A 20428-nucleotide genomic window follows, 5' to 3' on the forward strand; every position below is an offset into this window, starting at 1 on the left:
TTCGCTAAGGGTTCTGGGAACCCACTGCTGGTTAACTCCCCTAATCTTTCTCAGCGGCATCTCGCGATACTAGAGTCTTCCCGCAGTACCTTGAAGGAGCGTGCAGGTTACAACCAGTGCGTGTTTTTAAGTGTTTAGGCGTATAGTTTGGAGAAGGCAATGGCACCCCACTCCAGTACTCTTGCCTGGAAAATCCCATGGGCGGAGGAGCCTGGTAGGCTGCAGTCCATGGGGTCGCTACGAGTCGTACACGACTGAGCGACTTCACTTTCACTTTTCACTTTCATGCATTGGAGAAAGAAATGGCAACCCATTCCAGTGTTCTTGCCTGGAGAATCCCAGGGACGGGGGAGCCTGGTGGGCTGTCGTCTCTGGGGTCGCACAGAGTCGGACATGACTGAAGCGACTTAGCAGCAGCAGGCGTATAGTTAGCAGTAGTAGGTCAGTCGCTCAGTCGTGTACGACTCTGCGACCCCATGGACTGCAGGACACCCTGTCCATCACAAACTCTCGGAGCTTACTCAAATTTATGTCCATCGCATCGATGATGCCATCCAACCAGCTCATCCTCTATCATCCCCTTCTCCTCCTGCCTTCAGTCTTTCCCAGCATCAGGGTCTTTTCCCAATAAGTCAGTTCTTCACATCAGGTGGCCAAAGTATTGGAACTTCATCTTCAGCATCAGTCCTTCCAATGGATATTCAGGGTTGATTTCCTTTAGGATTGACAGATTTGATCTCCTTGCAGTCCAAGGGACTCGCTAGAGTCTTCTGGAACACTACAGTCCAAAAGCATCAATTCTTCAGCGGTCAGCTTTCTTTATGGTCCAACTCTCACATCTATACATGATTACTGGAAAAACCATAGCTTTGCCTGGAGGGGCCTTTGTCCACAAGGTAATGTCTCTGCTTTTTAATATGCCGTCTATGTTTGTCATAGCTTTTCTTACAAGGAGCAAGCATCTTTTAATTTCATGGCTGCAGTCACCATCCGCATTGATTTTGGAGCCCAAGAAAATAAAATCTGTCACTGTTTCCACTGTTTCCATCTGTTTGCCATGAAGTGATGGGACTGGATGCCATGATCTTCGTTTTTTGAATGTCGAGTTTTAAGCCAACTTTTTTCACTCTCCTCTTTCACTTTCATCATGAGGCTCTAGTTCCTCTGCTTTCTGCTATAAGGGTGGTGTCATATGCATATATGAGGTTATTGATATTTCTCCTGGCAATCTTGGTTCCAGCTTGTGCTTCATCCAGCCTGGCATTTCTTATGATGTACTCTGCATTTAAGTTAAAGAAGCAGGGTGACAATATGCATCCTTGACGTACTCCTTTCTCAATTTGGAACCAGTGTGTTGTTCCCTGTCTGGTTCTAACTGTTGCTTCTTGACCTGCATACAGATTTCTCAGGAGGCAGGTTAAGTGAGTGAAAATCACTCAGCCATGTCCGACTCTTTGTGATCCCATGGGCTATAGAGTTCATGGAATTCTCCAGGCCAGAATACTGGAGTGGGTAGCCTTTTCCTTTCCAGGGGATCTTCCCAACCCAGGGATCAATCCCAGGTCTCCCACATTGCAGGCGAATTCTTTACCAGCTGATCCACCAGGGAACTCCACTCTTGAAGAATTTTCCACAGTTTGTTGTGATCCACAACACAAGGTTTAGTGTAGTCAGCGAAGCGGATGTTTGTTTTTTTTTTTTCCCTGGAATTCTCCAGCTTTTTCTATAATCCAGTAGATGTTGGCTACTTGATTTCTGGTTTGTCTGTCTTTTCTAAATCTAGCTTGAACATCTGGAAGTTCACATACTGTTGAAGCTTAGCTTGGAGAATTTTGAGCATTACTTTGTAAAACAGTGCCACTCTTCTCTATTTTTAAAAATAGTTATTTTTAATACAAATATATTATCAATTAATATAATGGATTATTATTTTGAAATGTATCATTAATATTTTTAAATTTTCTCAGTTTTTAGTACAGTAAGTATCAATAGATATCACCTACAGATACAACAGTTCTTTGGGGTTTTGAGTAATGTTGTAAATTATGAAGGGGTCACGAAACAAAAAGGTTTGAGAACTAGTAGTTTAGAGGAAGAAAGATAAATAATTCTACTTTTCTGGGTATTCAGTTGCCTTTCAATCAATCGTTAAATATTTCCATAGTGAATATGACAATTTTCTAGACATTGTGCTAGACACTGGAAATTGAGATGAACCACTTTTTCTGTCCTTGAGAACTCAAGAGTGGAGGAAACAGACATGACAGCAAATTATCCTACTACTTGATAAGTGATGTATGGCATAAATACGGTATTCTGAGGATAGAGCAATTGAAAAATTGGCTAAAGGCTGAGAGGGTTTCCTGGGGAGTTAAAATTTGAGCTAAAACTTGAAGGAATAGTAGAAGAAAGTGTTAAGTCGCTCAGTCATGTTCAACTCTTTGAGACCCCATGGACTGTAGCCCGCCAGGCTCCTCTGTCCATGGAACTCTCCAGGCAAGAATACTAGAGTGGGTTGGCATTCGCTTCTCTGGGGAATCTTCCCGACCCAGGGACTGAGCCCAGGTCTCCTGCATTGCAGGCCTATTCTTTACCATCTGAGCCATTCTTTACCAGCTGAGGGCTTCCCTTGTGGGTCAGCTGCTCAAGAATCTGCTTGCAGTGCGAGAGACCTGGATCTGATCCTGGGTTGGGAAGATCCCCTGAAGAAGGGAAAGGCTATCCACTCCAGTATTCTGGCCTGGAGAATTCCATGGATGGTATAGGCCATGGGGTTGCAAAGAGTCAGACACGACTAAGTGATTTTCACGTCACTTCACTTACTGGCTGAGCCACAAGGGAAGCCCAAGTATACTGGAGTGGGTAGCCTATCTCATTTCCAGCAGATCTTCCCTTCCCAGGAATTGAACTAGGGTCTCCTGCATTGCAGGCAGATTCTTAGTAGAAGACTAGCAGAAGGTTGTAGAAGAATAGTAGAAGGATGAAGTGCAAATGATGACAGCATTCTTGGCTGAGGAACTGGCGGGTCTGTGGTCTCCCAGGAAGGGTAAGGGGTCAGCTTGATTAGGAACATCAAAAGAACTGCCTGGACTTCTCATGAGCATGAGTAGTCAAGAGCTGAATACAAAATATCTTGTAGTCCAAGCAAAGTTTAAATTTTATCCTGCAGGTATCTAAGGGGCTAAGGTTGTTTTGTTTTTTTTTAATTTACAAAAAATTTTTGACTATGCTGGGTCTTCATTGTTGGGCTCAGGCTTTCTCTACTTGGGTGAGCAGGGGCTACTCTCTAGTTGTGCTGCACAGGTTCTAGGTGCTCAGGCTTCAGTAGTTGTGGCGCATGGGCTTAGTTGTTCCCAGGTAGACAGAATCTTCCTGGACCAGGGATTGAACCCATGTCCCTTGCACTGGCAGGCTGAATCTTAACCACTGGACCACCAGGGAAGTCCTAGGGGCTAATAAGTTTTGAAATAAAAGGATTGCTATGACTGTCTTTGCCTTTTAGAACGGTAACTCTAGTGGCAATATTGGAGGATGGATTGGAAGTTATAAAGTCCCGTTAAATTATGCTGGCTTCCAACTTGAGTGGTAAATAAGGCAAGAGGAGATAAAGGAACTGAGACATTTCTGGGGTAGAGAATTCTGCAAGGTAAGAGAGGAACTTGCAAATATAGTAATACCAAAGTTTCAGATTTGGAATGCCGAACATAGTAATACCAAAGTTTCACATTTGGGATACTGAACATATTATGATCTCTCATTCTGATAATTGATAAAGTAGGCGGTAGAGGTAGTGAGTAAGGTCCACACATGAGGTGCATGTTTTTGTTGTTGTTGTTAACCTCATTTTTTATTGAGTTGTGAACTGCTGCACAAACACTTCTAGAGACAACACATGACCTCAAGAAGGTAATGGCAGTTTGAGGTCTCTTTGGAGGGCCAGTAGAAGGAAGATATGGGAGCAGGTGGAGCCCAATGACTCAAGCAGTTCTGACTCATGGTTTCTCTTAACCCTAGGTAAAGGGTGGTATGCTAAACAAGACCAGCCTCTGAAGTGAAAAGTACAAAGTGAGTCATTGGTGGGGCCACCTGGATTGAAACTGGGCTGCTTGCCAGAGTGGAATACATGAGCTACAAACTGTCCTATTTTTGTGATGTCAGCCTAAGGCCTAATTATATCTGGTCCATACACAGTAAGTCCCTTTAGGGACAATTAGTTAGGATGCACTTGGTTTTCCTTGAAGATATAAAGGATGATTATATAATTTGCTTTGACTTTGGGGAGGTAACTTCACCTCTGAAGTTCTTCACTGGTTAAATGAGTGTATTTTTTACTTACCTCCCAGACTAGGTGGGATTAATAAAACCTAGAGGTACACAGTGTGGGGTTCACAGTTGGCTTTCAACTCTGAAGCTTATTCATTTTCTACAGTTTATACAGACAGACACAAGCATTACTGACCTTCATCTCTGGCTGCGTTTAATGTTCTTACTTTAACTTTTCTCCCTCATTTACTTCTCATTTAGGATGTCTAGCAATATTTTAGGGAGCTCCCCCCCCCCCCTTTTCAGCTGTGCTGTGCAGCGTGCAGGATCTTAGTTCCTTGAGCAGGATCAAACCTGTGCCCCTGCAATGGGAGCATGGAAGTCTATACCATTAGACTGCCAGGGAAGTCTCTGAGGAATCATTTTTAACCTACCTTAAAACTTCTGGAATGAGGTAGAACATAAAAAAGAAATACTACATACCAAAATAATATAATTTGTCCTTTTTAATTCTAAAATACATTAATAATTAATATTGATAGGAAGACTGATATACAATGCAATTATTTATTTTACAAGGAGATTCTGTACATCAGGGAAGCATCTTGAAGTACAATACAACAGACTTCTATTTCTTCTTTACATTATGATTGTGAATTGTTACTTACATGGAAGGAGAACACAAAATCCACTTTATATATATATATATATTTATATAAACACCTGAAAGGACTTGACTCCCAAAGTAACTTGTTTCAAAAGAACATGAGTGAGATGAAAGATGAATTAGATTCCTTGGTGGCACACAGGAAGCAAACAAGTAGCTCAGGAAATCAAATCCTTTTTCAAGCTTGGCACATTAAGGGAAAGGAAGGGAGCGAATGGGGTGTGAAAAATGTCATCTGAAGCCACAGAGGATGCTGGCAAAAGCCAAGTAGTCTCCAAACCAACAAGATAGAAAGGTTAGAAGTTAACGCTTCGTGTGTGGTCACCTGATAGACACACCTCTAGCAACTTTGCAGAATCGCCTCTTTATCTTCCCTCAGTCATCCCAAACGTCGAGGAGCTGCAGGAGATGTAAGCACAGTGTGTCTCCACGGCCATAACGCACTTGACAGCGACCGAGAAACCCAAACACCTCCCTGCTCCCCGTACAGAGAGAAGATGCTACCTTTTAAGGTCACTTTAGCTTTGTTTTGACCTGATATTCTGATTCTTCAGCAAACCTTACATGGACGCAAAAGGAGGAACAGAGAAAAATCGACTGAAAGAGCACAGACAGGACAAGGACTGGCAGAAGCAGTCAGAAGAAATCTATGAAACAGCCACGATTTTCTGAACATTCAGGGGAAAAAGCCACATTCATAAAGTTTAATAGGAACTTTTTTTCCCTTCCACTTAGAATGGGTAGGAATTAGAGGGACATAGTAAGGCATATGGTTTTCAACAAAAATTCAAAGAAAGCAACTGAATCGTGTGTTTCAGGAAATCATATTAATATATATTACACATATAAAAGGGTGTGGGGGCTGAGCCAATGCCCAGGCACCAACTGCGCTGGCTGCAGCTTGGAAGAGGAGGTCTGAATGAGGTGGCAGCTGCCAGACAGGGTGAGCAGGAGGGTCAGTGTTGGGAGTTAAGGGGAAGCGCGGCAGGAGAGGGCGACCAGTACTGAGGAACAGAGAGGAGCGGTGAGTCATGATCGTGCCCCTCCCACTTGCTTCTCCAAGGACCTTTTTCTGTCTAGTCCCCACACCCCCAGGACCTTGCTGTGATTCTGGCTGGAACTATGGGGGCTGACAGCACACGAGTGCTCCCGCAGTGCTCCTGCTGTAGGGGAGAGAATGCATCTGTTGGTTAGAATGATTTAGAGTTATCATCTGGTACAACAAAAATACAACAGTCTAAACAACTTGAGCCATGAGTCAGTTTTCTGCCAAGTTGGCCTTAATGTAAAGGCCCTTTTTGGTTTAATTTTTATATAAAGAAAACATACATGCTGTCTCATTTTCCCAACTTGGAATCTAGTTGCAGCTCAAGACTGTTTAACAGATAGGAAAACTGTTAAGTCCCCATCATTTCGTCACGATTTTTTAAAAAAATACAAATCAGAATGATTTGTGCCAAAAGAAGAACATGTCAGATCCTGAGCTTCTCCCGGGCTGGGTTGCCTGAAGAGGACTGTATTGCTGTATTACAAAAAGTACAGTGCAGGGCTTTTAGCTGACATGCCAGTGTGAAATGAAGGCTTCTCCCTGGAGATGGGGGCCCCATTTCCTAGAAGGCTGGGGGCCTCCAGCAGGTTTCCCCCATCACCAACTGGATGTGATGGCTAGAATTTAGCATCTATACAGGTGGGTCTCACAACAGGACAGGGCTGGTAAGGCCAATGGTGCAAACTGTGCCTTAGCACAGGCAGTCATCGTGGGTGAGGTTCAGCCAATAAAACCTGGAACCTGCAAATGACCCAGAACATTGAGGCTGGTGAGGGAAGACCCCTCAGGTATGCTGCATCATTACAAGGTTCAAAAGCACTGACAAAGTGTTCAGTTTTGCCCAAGGCATCACATGAGAATCCATTCCAGTGAAATGCTACATTCATCGAAGTGCTGTTCACCCCAGAACTGTAGCCCAGAGGACTCAATTCTGGCTGTGCTGGGAAGTGCTGAAGCTCCCTCCGTGCCTCTGCACACTGAAGCAGCCCTGTGTTGGGGGGTTGTTAGATCCTCTCTCAAACTTCAGCATCACGGACGGTGGTAGCTAAAAGAAATGATCAGAAAGAGCCAGGTTACCAGATATTGCAGACTACTTTGCTATGACAGTTGACTCTTGAACAACAGGGTCCAACAACTGCACAAGTCCAATTTTATGTACATTTTTTTCAGTAGTAAATACCACAGAACTATATGATCGAATAGGATGTATAGGAAATGGAACCATGGATACAGAGGAGCCACATATAGGGAGGGCAGCTATAAATCATATGTGGATTTTCAACTCAACTGCTTAGAGGGTTGTGGGCACCCCAACTTCTGCATTGTTCACAGGTCAACTGTATTATCTTAAAAATAAAGAAATGCTGTGTTCTAATTGAAAAAAAAAAAAAAAAAACTGCCTCTCCTGCACTCTAACCCTACCTGACATTTCTGTAGCATCTGACACTCCTGAGCATCTTCTTTTCTTCTTGGAACATCTTTTGATTTCTGTAACACTATGTTTTCCCTAGTTTTCCTTCTTTTTCAATTGCTTTTCCTCAATCTGCTTTCCAGATTCATTTTCTTCTGTCCATCATTTAAATATAAAGCACTTTTCTCCTTAAGAACCACTATCTTTTCTCATAAATTTGTATCTTTATATCTTCTTTTCCTCCCTGGACTCTAGGCTGAATAGCCAACTGTTTTCTAGGCAGCTCTCTTCAATGTGTCATAGGCTCAACATATATAATTGACTTTCTAGTTTGTTCACTGTCTGTTTTCTTCTTTAAAACAAAAGCTCCTTAAGGACAGGGACTTTACCTTATTCTCTGCTATATCCCAAGCACCTAGCACTGTATCCATCATGTAATGGGTGCTGAATAAATATTTACTGAATAAATGTCCTAAACTGTTCACTGAATTCCTTATAGACTAACCAGTCCTCAAAAATCATGTTAGAAATCAAAGAGTCATTTCAATTACTTCCTTTAATTTGTCCCTGGAATCAACAGAGTGCCAACTCTGGTTGATTCTATGTGTGAAATGTCTTTCAAATTTATCTTCCCTGGTTTGCACTAGCAGCATGCTCAGTCTATTTCAGCTGCTTCCTAACTGGTCTCCTTGCTGCTGGTCTCTTCATTCTTCCAGATGCCCTTCCAAACTTCCACCAGGGTTTGTTCACAAATACATGAACCCCAGAGGTTCCAACATCCTCACCTAAGAGCCAAAGCTCTCCAGAACCTGACCGTAACCCATCTTGCTAGTCTCACCTTTACCATGCTGCCCCCATCTGTCCTCTGCTTCCAGCTCCATGTTCTGTTACAAAGAGCACACATTTTCCTGCCTCTCAAAGTCCCACTATAGCTGGCAGGTTTGCTTACCATCTTCCTTCCTTCCTTCTTTTTAATAAAACATTTATGGTGGGGCTATGACTTCATTGCTGTGCATGGGCTTTCTCTAGTTGTGGTGAGCGGGGGGCTTCTCACTGCAGTGCCTTCTATTATTGCAGAACACAGGCTCTAAGAGCTTGGGCTTGGTGGCTGTGGCACCAGGCTTGGTTGCCCTGGCGGCACATAGAATCTTCCCAGACCGGGGATCGAACCTGTATCCCCTACATTGGCAGGTGGATCCTTAACAACTGGACCACCAAGGAAGTCCCCTTCCTTCCTTCTTGTGCAAATAAATTCTTTTACATAATGTAAGATGTAGCCTAAATGTCACTTTCTTTATGACTTTCTTGTACTGTTGCTCACTATGGTACTTTATTACTACTAAAAATAGCTAATACTGACAAGACCTTCTAGAACTAACACCTAAAAAAGATGTCCTTTTCACTATAGGGAACTGAAATGCAAAAGTAGGAAGTCAAGAAACACCTGGAGTAACAGGCAAATTTGGCCTTGGAGTACAGAATGAAGCAGGGCAAAGGCTAATAGAGTTCTGCCCAGAGAACGTACTGGTCATAGCAAACACCCTCTTCCAACAACACAAGAGAAGACTCTACACATGGACATCACCAGATGGTCAACACCAAAATCAGATTGATTATATTCTTCGCAGCCAAAGATGGAGAAGCTCTATACAGTCAACAAAAACAAGACCAGGAGCTGACTGTGGCTCAGATCATGAACTCCTTATTGCCAAATTCAGGCTTAAATTGAAGAAAGTAGAAAAACCACTAGATCATTCAGGTATGACCTAAACCAAATCCCTTATGATTATACAGTGGAAGTGAGAAATAGATTTAAGGGACTAGATCTGATAGATAGAGTGCCTGATGAACTATGGACTGAGGTTCGTGACACTGTACAGGAGACAGGGATCAAGACCATCCCCAAGAAAAAGAAATGCAAAAAAGCAAAATGGCTGTCTGGGGAGGCCTTACAAATAGCTGTGAAAAGAAGGGAAGCAAAAAGTAAAGGAGAAAAGGAAAGATATACCCATTTGAATGCAGAGTTCCAAAGAATAGCAAGGAGAGGTAAGAAAGCCTTCCTCAACGATCAATGCAAAGAAAGAGAGGAGAACAATAGAATGGGAAAGACTAGAGATCTCTTCAAGAAAATCAGAGATACCAAGGGAATATTTCATGCAAAGATGGGCTCAATAAAGGACAGAAATGGTATGGATCTAACAGAAGCAGAAGATATTAAGAAGAGGTGGCAAGAATACACAGAAGAACAGTACAAAAAAGATCTTCACAACCCAGATAATCACAATGGTGTGATCATTCACCTAGAGCCAGACATCCTGGAATGTGAAGTCAAGTGGGCCTTAGGAAGTGTCACTATGAACAAAGCTAGTGGAGGTGATGGAATTCCAGTGAGCTATTTAAAATCCTGAAATATGATGCTGTGAAAGTGCTACACTCAATATGCCAGCAAATTTGGAAAACTCAGCAGTGGCCACAGGACTGGAAAAGGTCAGTTTTCATTCCAATGCCAAAGAATGCTCAAACTACCGTACAATTGCACTCATCTCACACACTAGTAAAGTAATGCTCAAAATTCCCCAAGCCAGGCTTCAGCAATACGTGAACTGTGAACTTCCAGATGTTCAAGCTGGTTTTAGAAAAGGCAGAGGACCAGAGATCAAATTGCCAACATCCGCTTGATCACTGAAAAAGCAAAAGAGAGCCAGAAAAACATCTACTTCTGCTTTATTGACTATGCCAAAGCCTTTGACTGTGTGGATCACAATAAACTGTGGAAAATTCTGAAAGAGATGGGAATACCAGACCACCTGACCTGCCTCTTGAGAAAGCTGTATGAAGGTCAGGAAGCAACAGTTAGAACTGGACATGGAACAACAGACTGGTTCCAAATAGGAAAAGGAGTACGTCAAGGTTGTATATTGTCACCCTGCTTATTTAACTCATATGCAGAGTACATCATGAGAAATGCTGGGCTGGAAGAAGCACAAGCTGGAATCAAGATTGCTGGGAGAAATATCAATAACCTCAGATATGCAGATGACACCACCCTTTTGGCAGAAAATGAAGAACTAAAGAGCCTCTTGATGAAAGTGAAAGTGGAGAGTGAAAAAGCTGGCTTAAAGCTCAACATTCAGAAAATGAAGATCATGGCATCTGGTCCCATCACTTAATGGCAAATAGATGGGGAAATGGTGGAAACAGCGGCTGACTTTATTTTTTTGGGCTGCAAAATCACTGAGGATGGTGACTGCAGCCATGAAATTAAAAGACGCTTACTCCTTGGAAGGAAAGTTATGACCAACCTAGACAGCATATTGAAAAGCAGAGACATTACTTTGCCAACAAAGGTCCGTCTAGTCAAGGCTATGGTTTTTCCAGTGGTCATGTATGCATGTGAGAGTTGGACTATAAAGAAAGCTGAGCGCTGAAGAATTGATGCTTTTGAACTGTGGTGTTGGAGAAGACTCTTGAGAGTCCCTTGGACTGCAAGGAGATCCAACCAGTCCATCTAAAGATCAGTCCTGGGTGTTCATTGGTAGGACTGATATGAAGCTGAAACTCCAATACTTTGGCCACTTGATGCAAAGAGTTGACTTATTTGAAAAGACCCTGATGCTGGGAAAGATTGAGGGCAGGAGGAGAGGGGGATGACAGAGGTTGAGATGGTTGGATGGCATCACCAACTGAATGGACATGGGTTTGGGTGAACTCCGGGAGTTGGTGATGGACAGGGAGGCCTGGCATGCTGAGGTTTACAGGGTTGCAGAGTCTGACACAACTGAGCGACTGAACTGAACTGAACTGAATACTGACACAGGCAGGAAATGGTGGAGGTGGGACATGAAACCCGACAGATTCAGCCCTCAGAATGGCTAAGGCATTTATCATATTGACTGTACAGAGTGGTACACACATCTTTTCCCAGCTTAGACTATAATCTCCTTACTGACAAGTACGGCTTGTTATTGAGGTCATATTACAGTGCCCTGAATGGCACAACTGTTGTTCAAAGAAGCTGCCTTCTCTAATTCTGTCATAGTTCAGTACAAAAAAATTATGTAGTTAAAATAACCATTTGTTCTGTACTTTGATTGAAAAATGTTTAATATTTTGTCTTCCAACTTTGCTTGTTCCTTCTTTTTACAGCAAACTGTAATTGTCATCACACCTTCTTTCATTTAGCCTCTTCTTATAAGTGTTTTGAGAGTCACCTAGATACTTCTACAGATTCCATTTGTGGCTACCTGAGTCTTTAGGTATGGGCTGGGGCCTTAATCACAACAGTAATTCCAAATCAGAATGCTTCCTGGCTGCTTTGTGGCTTTTTTCATGATGTTTATACACTAAACTGGTAAGATCAACTGTGCTAGAAAGGACTGAAATCAGAGGGGGCAGGTTCCTTCCCAGCTTAGCAACCATTCCGTATCCATAACCTGGGACAGTGAGGAGCAGAAAAGAGAGCACCCAACTGCTTTTAGTCATTCATTGCTTTTCCCACATCCTGCTTGTGCAAGTCAAGCACCTTACTTAACCCTTTTGAGTCTTATTTACTCATTAATAAAAGGGGATATGAACACACCTGGTATGTTTACTACAAGTAATAAGTAAGATATAAAATACATAAAATGCCATACTCCGTAAGGCATGAACTATGCCTCTTAGTTCTCGTCTCTTTCTCTTAATATAGTCTTTGTGCAATTAACACCAAGTGTTGTTCTTTTAACTATGTCTTTAGAATCCTTTCAAGATGAACAACTCTGCCTCGTTTGCTTTTTGGTGGAGTTCTACTTAGCTTCCAGTATTTAGGTCTTACCGTGTAAAATGTTTACTCTCCTCATGAACTTCCATCTCTGAGCTTTTAAACTCATTTAATTCTTTCCTTATGGCAGCCTGTAGAGTAGAAACAAAAATGTTTCAGCATCTTCTGTCTGCTACAACAGCAACAGCGTGCTTTGTCATCTGATCTCTACTGTGCTTAACTCTGACCAGGCAACCCAGAGGGAGGGAGGGAGTCAGGTGAACACAGAGTTCTGTGTGTTGCACATTGCCTTCCTGACAACCTCTGTCTCATAATAAACCTGAAATCTCCAGTTAAATCAAAACCCTTGAAGAGCTCAAAAGAGAGACTGTAGCTTTTACAGTTTCCCAAGCATGTAAAAATGCTTTCCCTGTTATAAAAGTGAAATATGGGTTATTACTAAAATATACCACCCAAACTCCCTCCAATGAAACATAACTCCCATTAAAAAATATGCTTTATTTCCTTGCAGCTTTTTGTACCCTGCAATACAGCAGGGATTTTCTCTTCTGTAAGTTTTGGTGAAGAAGTCCATGTTTTAGTTTGTACTTCTTGGTATTTTGTATCATAATTAGATATTTCACATTATACAAGAAGTAGAAATTTTGTTTATGGTTCCCCGTTCTAGTCGATGTCTTGTATCCTTCAAATAGAGACAGACAAATGACGGATACCTTGTCAGCAGGGGTCAGTTTGGTCCAAGGTTTGTCAGCTCGCCGGTCATAATCGTGAGCATCTGTTACTTCCACGTATTCATTAAACCTCAGAATCTTCCTCGCAAGTAGTTCAGCCACAGTTGGCCTTTGACTGAGCTGAAAGAAATGGAGGCCCTCAGTTCACTATGCCAGGAGTCAGGCATCAATCATGCATTCAAACTGCCTTTAATCCAGAGCTTCAACTTTCACTGCACAACAGAATCACCTTGGGACTTTTAAACATGACTGATCTCTGGGTCCATCCTCAGATTCTGAGTATCAGGAATTTGTTTAACTCCATGATGCACAGCCAAGATTGAGAACGAAGAATTGCTATTAAACCAGTATAACCAGTGCTTCTCAAACTTTAACAGGCACACAAACCATTTGGGGATGTGGTTAAAGTGTAGATTCTGACTAAGCAGATTTGGGGTGGGGCCTGAGATTCTGTAGCTCTTACAAATCCCAGGTGATGCCAGTGCTGCTGGTCCGTGGACCACATGCTGGGCAGCAAAAGGGTCCAGGCTACAAATTCACATCTAAGACACTAGAAGGTGAATCCACTGAATATAAAAGCAGTATCTATTAATGAGTGACATTAAGGGTGAATTTCCTGTCAACGTGAGTAATGCCCAAGACACCAGATTCTGTAACAAATTAAGATTTAAGGGTGAACAATCAGTTAACCTGCTCAATCTGAAGCCTTTAAATCCTGTGATGGCCTTTAGCCACCCGCAATCTATCAAGGATAATTCATCTGGTCCTGGGGAAGGGGAGAAGTAGGAAAAATCAGGAGGAGATATCTAGTTTCCTCGTTTTCCTGGGGATTCCTGTACATTTTAAAAAATATCTACAGAATGCAGTCCAATTCTAAGAATCTACAGGAGGTAATTACCAACTAATAATGAGGGAGGCAAAGGAAAAAATGGCTTACTCCCAGAGTTCAAGGGCTAAACAAGCCTGCAACAGAAATGATTCTACCCTAACTGATTTGGGACCAATGAGAAAATCTTACTTGGTTTTTCACACTTTTCAGGTGTAACTAAGGGTCAATTCAGTTGTTTCTCTCATTAGAATATGAGGTTTGCCTTGAAAAAACAAGCACTACACACTCTTTCTGTTACTGTCTCCATACTCCCGCAGGTTTTAGTTGATACCAAAATTCCAAGTCTGCTAAATAAAAAGTCAAAACGTGTGCAAATATTTACTGAACACGTTCCTGTGCCAGGCTTTCTTTAAATAGTTAAAATGAAAAAAAAAAAAAAAGTTCTTGTAATGCTGTACTGTTTTCTGTATTTTCATCATGTGTTCTGTTTTCACAGAAATCTATGGCAATTCAAGTCAAATTAATTTCTTTCCAGTCAAACAGGCCATTCACACACCAGACACAGACTGAGACTGAACACTTGGGGAGCATACCTTTCTTGTGAGCCGACGTTTAATTTCTCGTTTTTCTGCCTGACGATCAGCTTCATTTTTAGCTACAGTTGATAGTAAGAAACAAAGAATATTACTTCAGAATAGCAATCAGCATATCAAACTTTTTAGTGATTACACACAGATAATTCTTACAGGCTCCGAGTCAGAATAAATACTAACTTTGGGCTCAAGACAATTTTCTTGTCAACTGGTGTAGTCAAACATTGGGTCGGCCAAATGCCCAAGGTAGGTGCAGGATACTATGAGACTATTAAAATACAGTTTTCTGGAGCATTCCAGTACACAAAACAATATCATAATGATTTTCTATAAAGGAAGCCTGGGGAACTATGTTCCTTCAGGGGGAAAAATTAAGAATACTCCTTCTTTGGCTGGAATACTCTCTGCTCGGCCCTTGTTGAAAAATGCTTTTCTGTTATATATATTAACGTCAGAAATACACAAAGAAAATCTACACAACTTCATTTCCATATCTGGACTCACGTTGTAGTATGTTCCGTTGTTCTAGTTCTTCTGGTGTTGGTCTCTGACTCAGTCGTCTAAGAAGGAGATAAATAAGAGTTTTGTCTATGTTAAATCACCCAATCCTGATTATACAGATCTGTTTTGGTCTTAGTTTATGTTAGCCCCTACACTAGAAAGAAATCAAAAAATTTTCAGTTTTTGTTTATGAAACATTTTTCACACTGAAAGTATTAATACATATATTACAATGTAAAAAGGGACTGTACCAGCAAACAGGAGACTAGCTTTGATGCCAACAAGTTCTGTCACCACAGAAAAGCTTAGTTATTAGACTCTGAGTGTACTCAAGTGTAAAATGAACATTTGGACTGCTTCTGTGACTCCCAAACAGATCTGCTCCTTCAGCATATGGGTTAACACAGATCCTAAAAGATATTAATAAAGATTCTGATTTTGAGGACTGAGATTTTATATGAGTATGTGTGTACATACACATATATAAATATTTGTAATGCTTCCCATATGACTCTGATTCCCCTCATTTTACTTATTTATTTAAACTTTTACTTTTTGGCCATGCCTTGTAGCATGTGGGATTTTAGGTCCCCAACCAGGGCTCGAACCTGTATCCCTTGCATTGGAAGCATGGAGTCTTAACCATTGGATCACCAGGGAAGCCCCTCTCTTTTAAATTTTTATTTTGAAGCACTACTTTTTATTATTTGTTTTTGCCTGTGCTGGGCCTTCATTGCTGCAGGCAGGCTTTCTCTGCTGTGGTGGCAGGGGCTTCTCACTGTGGCGGTTTCTCTTGTTGGGGAGTATGGGCTCTAGGAAGCAAAGGCTCAGTAGGTGTGGCCCATGGGCTTAGCTGCCCTGAGGCATGTGAGACCTTAATTCCCTGTACCCTGCACTGGCAGGAAGATTCTGATCAACTGGTCCACCAGGGAAGTCTTTCTTTTGATTTTTAAACCAGTGGTTTAGGAACCACTGGAATTTAAACTTGTCTCTTTTGGAGTTATATTCTGTAAAACCTATGATTTCAATTTTGGTCCTCTCAGAAATATTGATGAAGTTTCTTATTTCATTCCTAGATCTGAGATGTTACTCACCAATGAAACCTTGTCACTTCTAGAATCAGAAAGTTCTTCAATTCTTACTCTTAATGTATAATTCTCAACAGTATCTAATTATGTGCTAGTAACTCTTTAGTTGCATGGAAAACTCCCAGGACCATTTTATATAAAATTTACAATTATATGTATTTCAAAGTTTTTCTTGTCTCTCTGAACAAGACCATCTTTTTTCAACATTCATTAAAAAACACAACACCACAGCTTTACTAAGGTATAAATGACATACAATAAATTGCATGATTTGATATTCTGACATATGTATGTACCCATAAAATCATCACTACAATCAAGGGAAGGAACACATCCATCATCCTTGGAATGATTTCCAGGGCTGCTGTAACAAGTTACCACAAAGTGGATGGCTTATGAAGAAGATCGCTCAGTCGTGTCTGACTCTTTGCGACCCCATGGACTGTAGCCTACCAGGCTCCTCTGTCCATGGGATTTGCCAGGAAATAGTACTGGAGTGGATTGCCATTTCCTTCTCTAGGGAACTTCCTGACCCAGGGATCAAACCCGGGCCTCCCATATTGTAGACAGACATTTAACCGTCTGAGCCACCAGGGAAATATTTATTCTCCCACAGTTCTGGAGGCCAGAGTCCAGAATCCAGGCGTTGGTAAGGCTGGTTCCTTCCGAAGGTTCTGAGGGAGAACTTGTTCCTGCCTCTCTCCTGGCTTCTGTGTTCTTCGGCTTTTAGATGCGTCAGCCTAGTTTCTGCCTTAGTCACCCAGCATTCGCCCTATGTGTGTCTGAGTCTCTGCGTCCCAATTTCCCTCCCCTTATGAGGACACCAGTCACTGGACTAGAGCCTACCCTAACTAATCTAGTATGTCGTTATTTTTCACTCGCTAAGTCATGTCCAACTGTTTGCAACCCCATGGACTGCAGCATACCAGGCTCCACTGTATTTCACTTTCTTCCCAGAGTTTGCCCAGATTCATGTCCACTGAGTTGGTGATGCTATCTATCCATTTCATCCTCTGTTGCCCCCTTCTCGGGCCTTTAATCTTTCCCAGCATCAGGGTCTTTTCCAGTGAGTTGGCTCTTCGCGTCAGATGACCAACGTACTGGAGCTTCAGCTTCAGCGTCAGTCCTTCCAATGAATATTCAGGGTTGATTTCCTTTAGGATTGACCTGGTTTGATCTTGCAGCCCAAGAGACTCTCAAGAGTATTCTCCAGCACCACAGTTCAAAATCATCCATTCTTCAGTGCTCAGCCTTCTTTATGGTTGCACTTTTATATGTGTACATGATTGCTGGTAAAACCATAGCTTTGACTATACGGACACTTTGTTGTCAGCAAAGTGATGTCTCTGCTTTTTAATGTGCTGTCTAGGTTTGTCATAGCTTTCCTTCCAAAGAGCAAGCATCTTTTAATTTCATGGCTGCAGTCACCATCCACAGTGATTTTGGAGCCCAAGAAAATCCAGTATGACTTCATCTTAAATTGATTATATCTACACAGACCCCCTATCCAAATAAGGTCACATTCATAGGTACCATCTTTCCAGGCGGTGCAGTGGTAAAGAATTCATCTGCAATTTGATGAATCAAACCCAGTTTGATCTCTGGGTTGGGAAGATCTTCTAGAGGATGAAATGGCAACCCACTCCAGTACTCTTGCTTGGAAAATCCCAGGGACAGGGGAGCCTGGTGGGCTACAGTCCATGGTGTTGCAAAGAGTCGGACACAACAGAGCACGTATGTACCATACGTACCAGAGATTAGGATTCATTTTGGGAGGTACAATTCTACCTAGAGACTGTATTAAAAAGCAGAGACATTACGTTGCTGACAAAGATCCATCTAGTCAAAGCTATGGTTTTTCCAGTAGTCATATATTGACGTGAGAGCTGGACCATAAAGAAGGCTGAGCACTGAAGAACTGATGCTTTTGAACTGTGGTGCTGTAGAAGACATTTTTTTTTTTCAGCATTTTCATTTATTTGGCTGTACTTGGTCTTAATTGTGGCATTTGGGATCTAGTTCCCTGACCAGGGATCAAACCCAGGCCTTGCTCTGGGAGCATAGAATTTTAGTGACTGGACCACCAGGGAGGTCCCTGGAGTGGACTCTTGAGAGTCCCTTGGGCTGCAAGGAGATCAATCCAGTCTATCCTAAAGGAAATCAATATTCCTGAATATTCCTGAATATTCACTGGAAGGAGTAATGCTAAAGCTAAAGCTCCAATACTTTGGCCACCTGATATGAAGAGCTGACTCATTGGAAAAGACCCTGATGCTGGGAAAGACTGAAGGCAGGAGGAGCAGGGGCTGACACAGGATGGGATGGTTGGATGGCATCACTGACTCAATGGATGTGAGTTTGAGCAAAGTCCAGAAGATAGCAGAGGACAGGGAAGCCTGGTGTGCTGTAGTCCATGGGGTCACAGAGTCGGACACAACTGAGTGACCAAACAACAACAAATGATTAATGATGTTGAACATCTTTCCATATTCTTACTTGTCATCTGTGTATCTTTTTTCATGATGTGTCTTTTAAAGTCTTCTGCTTCCCCCACCTTTATTTCTGTTTCTAAATTTTTTTTTTAATTACTATTTTTGGCTGAGCTGGGTCTTTGTCGCTGCACGTGGGCTTCTCTAGTTGTGGTGAATGGGGACTACTCTCTAGTTGCGGTGTGCAGACTTCTCGTGTTGTGGCTTCTCTTGTTTGGAGCATGGGCTCTAGGGTTTGTGGGCTCCATAGTTGTGTCGCACGGGCTTAGTTCCCCTGAAGCATGTGGAAAAAGTATCTTTCAGAGAACAAAAAATTTTGATGAAGTGCAATTTATCAATGTTTTTCTCTTAAGAATCATGCTTTGAGATCATATCTAAGAAAATTTTGTCTAAACCATATTCTTCTATATGAGTGAGTCTCTTCCTGGGCTCTCTCTTCTGTTCCATTGATTTCTTTGTTCATCCTCCTTTATGTCAATTTCATAGTGTTTAGGTAACTTTAGCTTTATAATATGTCTTAAAATAAGACAGCGTTAGTCCTCCAGTCCTGTTCTTTTTCATAGTTGCTTTATATTTCTGACAACTGTAGAATCCGTTTGTCAGTTAAAGTCCACTAAGGGGCACTTTGATTGGAACTGCATTAAATCTGATGTCTTGATAATACTGAGACTTGTGATCCATGAAAATGTTATTTCTCTCCATATATTTAGGTTTTCTTTACTTTCTTTACCATTATTTTATATTTTACAATGCACAGGTCTTACATAATCTTTCATCAGGTTTATCCACAATATTTAAAGATTTTTTTATGGTATTGTAAATTGTTATTATAAATGTTAATCTCTCATATTTCTGCATTTCAATTTCAGACTATTCATGGCCAATGTTCAACAAGCTCTTCTAAGACTTATTATGACCTGGGAAAAGACACTCAACAATGAGCAACTATCTGTGTAATAAAGCAAAAAGGAATCTATTATCAAAGATTGCCATTTTTGGATAAAATGTACAATGTGTCAGGAATATAGTCAATAATAATGTAATATCTTTGTATCGAGACAGATGGTAACTAGATTCATTGTGGTGAGCATTTTGCAATGTATAGAAATATTAAACCACTATGCTGTGTACCAGGAACTAACATAGTATTGTAGGTCAACTATACTCCAAAAACCAAACAAATTCATGGAAAAAGAGATCAGATTTATGGTTACCAGAGGCAGGGGGTGGGAGACAGGAAACTGGATGAAGGTGGTCAAAAGGTGTAAACTTTTAGTTATAAAATAAATACTATGGAGGTAATATACAATGTGATTAATATAATTAATATCTGTTATATATATCAAAGTCATTAAGAGAGTAAGTCCTAAGAGTTCTCATCACAAGGAAAAAATATATTTCCTGTTTCTTTTATTGTGTATCTATAGGAGATGATGGATTTCATTAAACTTATTGTGATAATCATTTTATGATGTATGTAAGTCAAATCATTATGCTCTATATGTTAAACTTATACAGTGCTGTATGCCAAATATAGCTCAATAAAATTAAAGAGAAAAAAAATCCCCATTTTTAACTAATTCCTAATCTTGATGACCTCCTGGTAATACTCAGAGAGCCACAGGTCTGCATTAAGATTGCCATCTTGGCCAACAGCAGAGCCTGGTGTCTGAGGTAGGAGAGAAGAATATATTTTAATGAACAGGCATCCTTATTTAATTATTTTTAAGGACTATGCCAAGAGTTCCACCTTCTTTTTCTTACTCTACCTAGAGAAACATCTGAGGTGGGCAAACACTTGTCTGTAAACCTGGGCTCTACTTGTAGTACATATGCAGGAAGCTGGCTTGCATTCAGTTTCTCTATGCTTTTGGTTCCAGCAACTTGAAAAATATATTAATACTAACACTTTGAAAGGAGGCAGTTACATGGAACATGTGAAATAGATACAATGGAAATTGTGGGTGTGATATTTAACTGGGCTGGGACCTCAGGGCTGAGCAACAGGATAAATGCCAGAAAAGCCTTGCTGTCCTAGGAATCACCTGA

At 41.3% G+C, this 20428-nt stretch overlaps 1 protein-coding gene and 1 long non-coding RNA gene across 10 annotated transcripts in view; one reads left to right on the forward strand and one right to left on the reverse strand.

The window, feature by feature from the left end:
- The first annotated feature begins 66 nt into the window (after window positions 1–66).
- Window positions 67–19541, forward strand: LOC129646956 (uncharacterized). The gene is made up of 4 exons (XR_008712225.1): window positions 67–116; window positions 748–896; window positions 4015–4065; window positions 19249–19541. It is a non-coding gene; the product is annotated as an uncharacterized LOC129646956 (long non-coding RNA).
- PHACTR4 (phosphatase and actin regulator 4) overlaps window positions 4817–20428 on the reverse strand; it is a 107091-nt gene continuing 91479 nt past the window's right edge. For 8 of the 9 annotated variants that reach the window (XM_055573961.1, XM_055573956.1, XM_055573954.1 and 5 more), the window contains 5 exons: window positions 14806–14861; window positions 14302–14363; window positions 12862–12999; window positions 12203–12279; window positions 4817–7023 (listed from right to left, as the gene is read on the reverse strand). In XM_055573961.1, the coding sequence (XP_055429936.1) occupies window positions 7008–7023; window positions 12203–12279; window positions 12862–12999; window positions 14302–14363; window positions 14806–14861 (349 nt within the window). In that variant the 3' untranslated portion in view covers window positions 4817–7007. Of the gene's footprint in view, window positions 7024–12202; window positions 12280–12861; window positions 13000–14301; window positions 14364–14805; window positions 14862–18534; window positions 18676–20428 lie in introns of those variants that run through there. The other variant, XM_055573959.1, reaches the window with a different exon arrangement.

The sequence above is a fragment of the Bubalus kerabau genome, chromosome 3 (genome assembly GCF_029407905.1).
Source record: "Bubalus kerabau isolate K-KA32 ecotype Philippines breed swamp buffalo chromosome 3, PCC_UOA_SB_1v2, whole genome shotgun sequence".
In the NCBI taxonomy this organism is placed as follows: domain Eukaryota; kingdom Metazoa; phylum Chordata; class Mammalia; order Artiodactyla; family Bovidae; genus Bubalus; species Bubalus kerabau.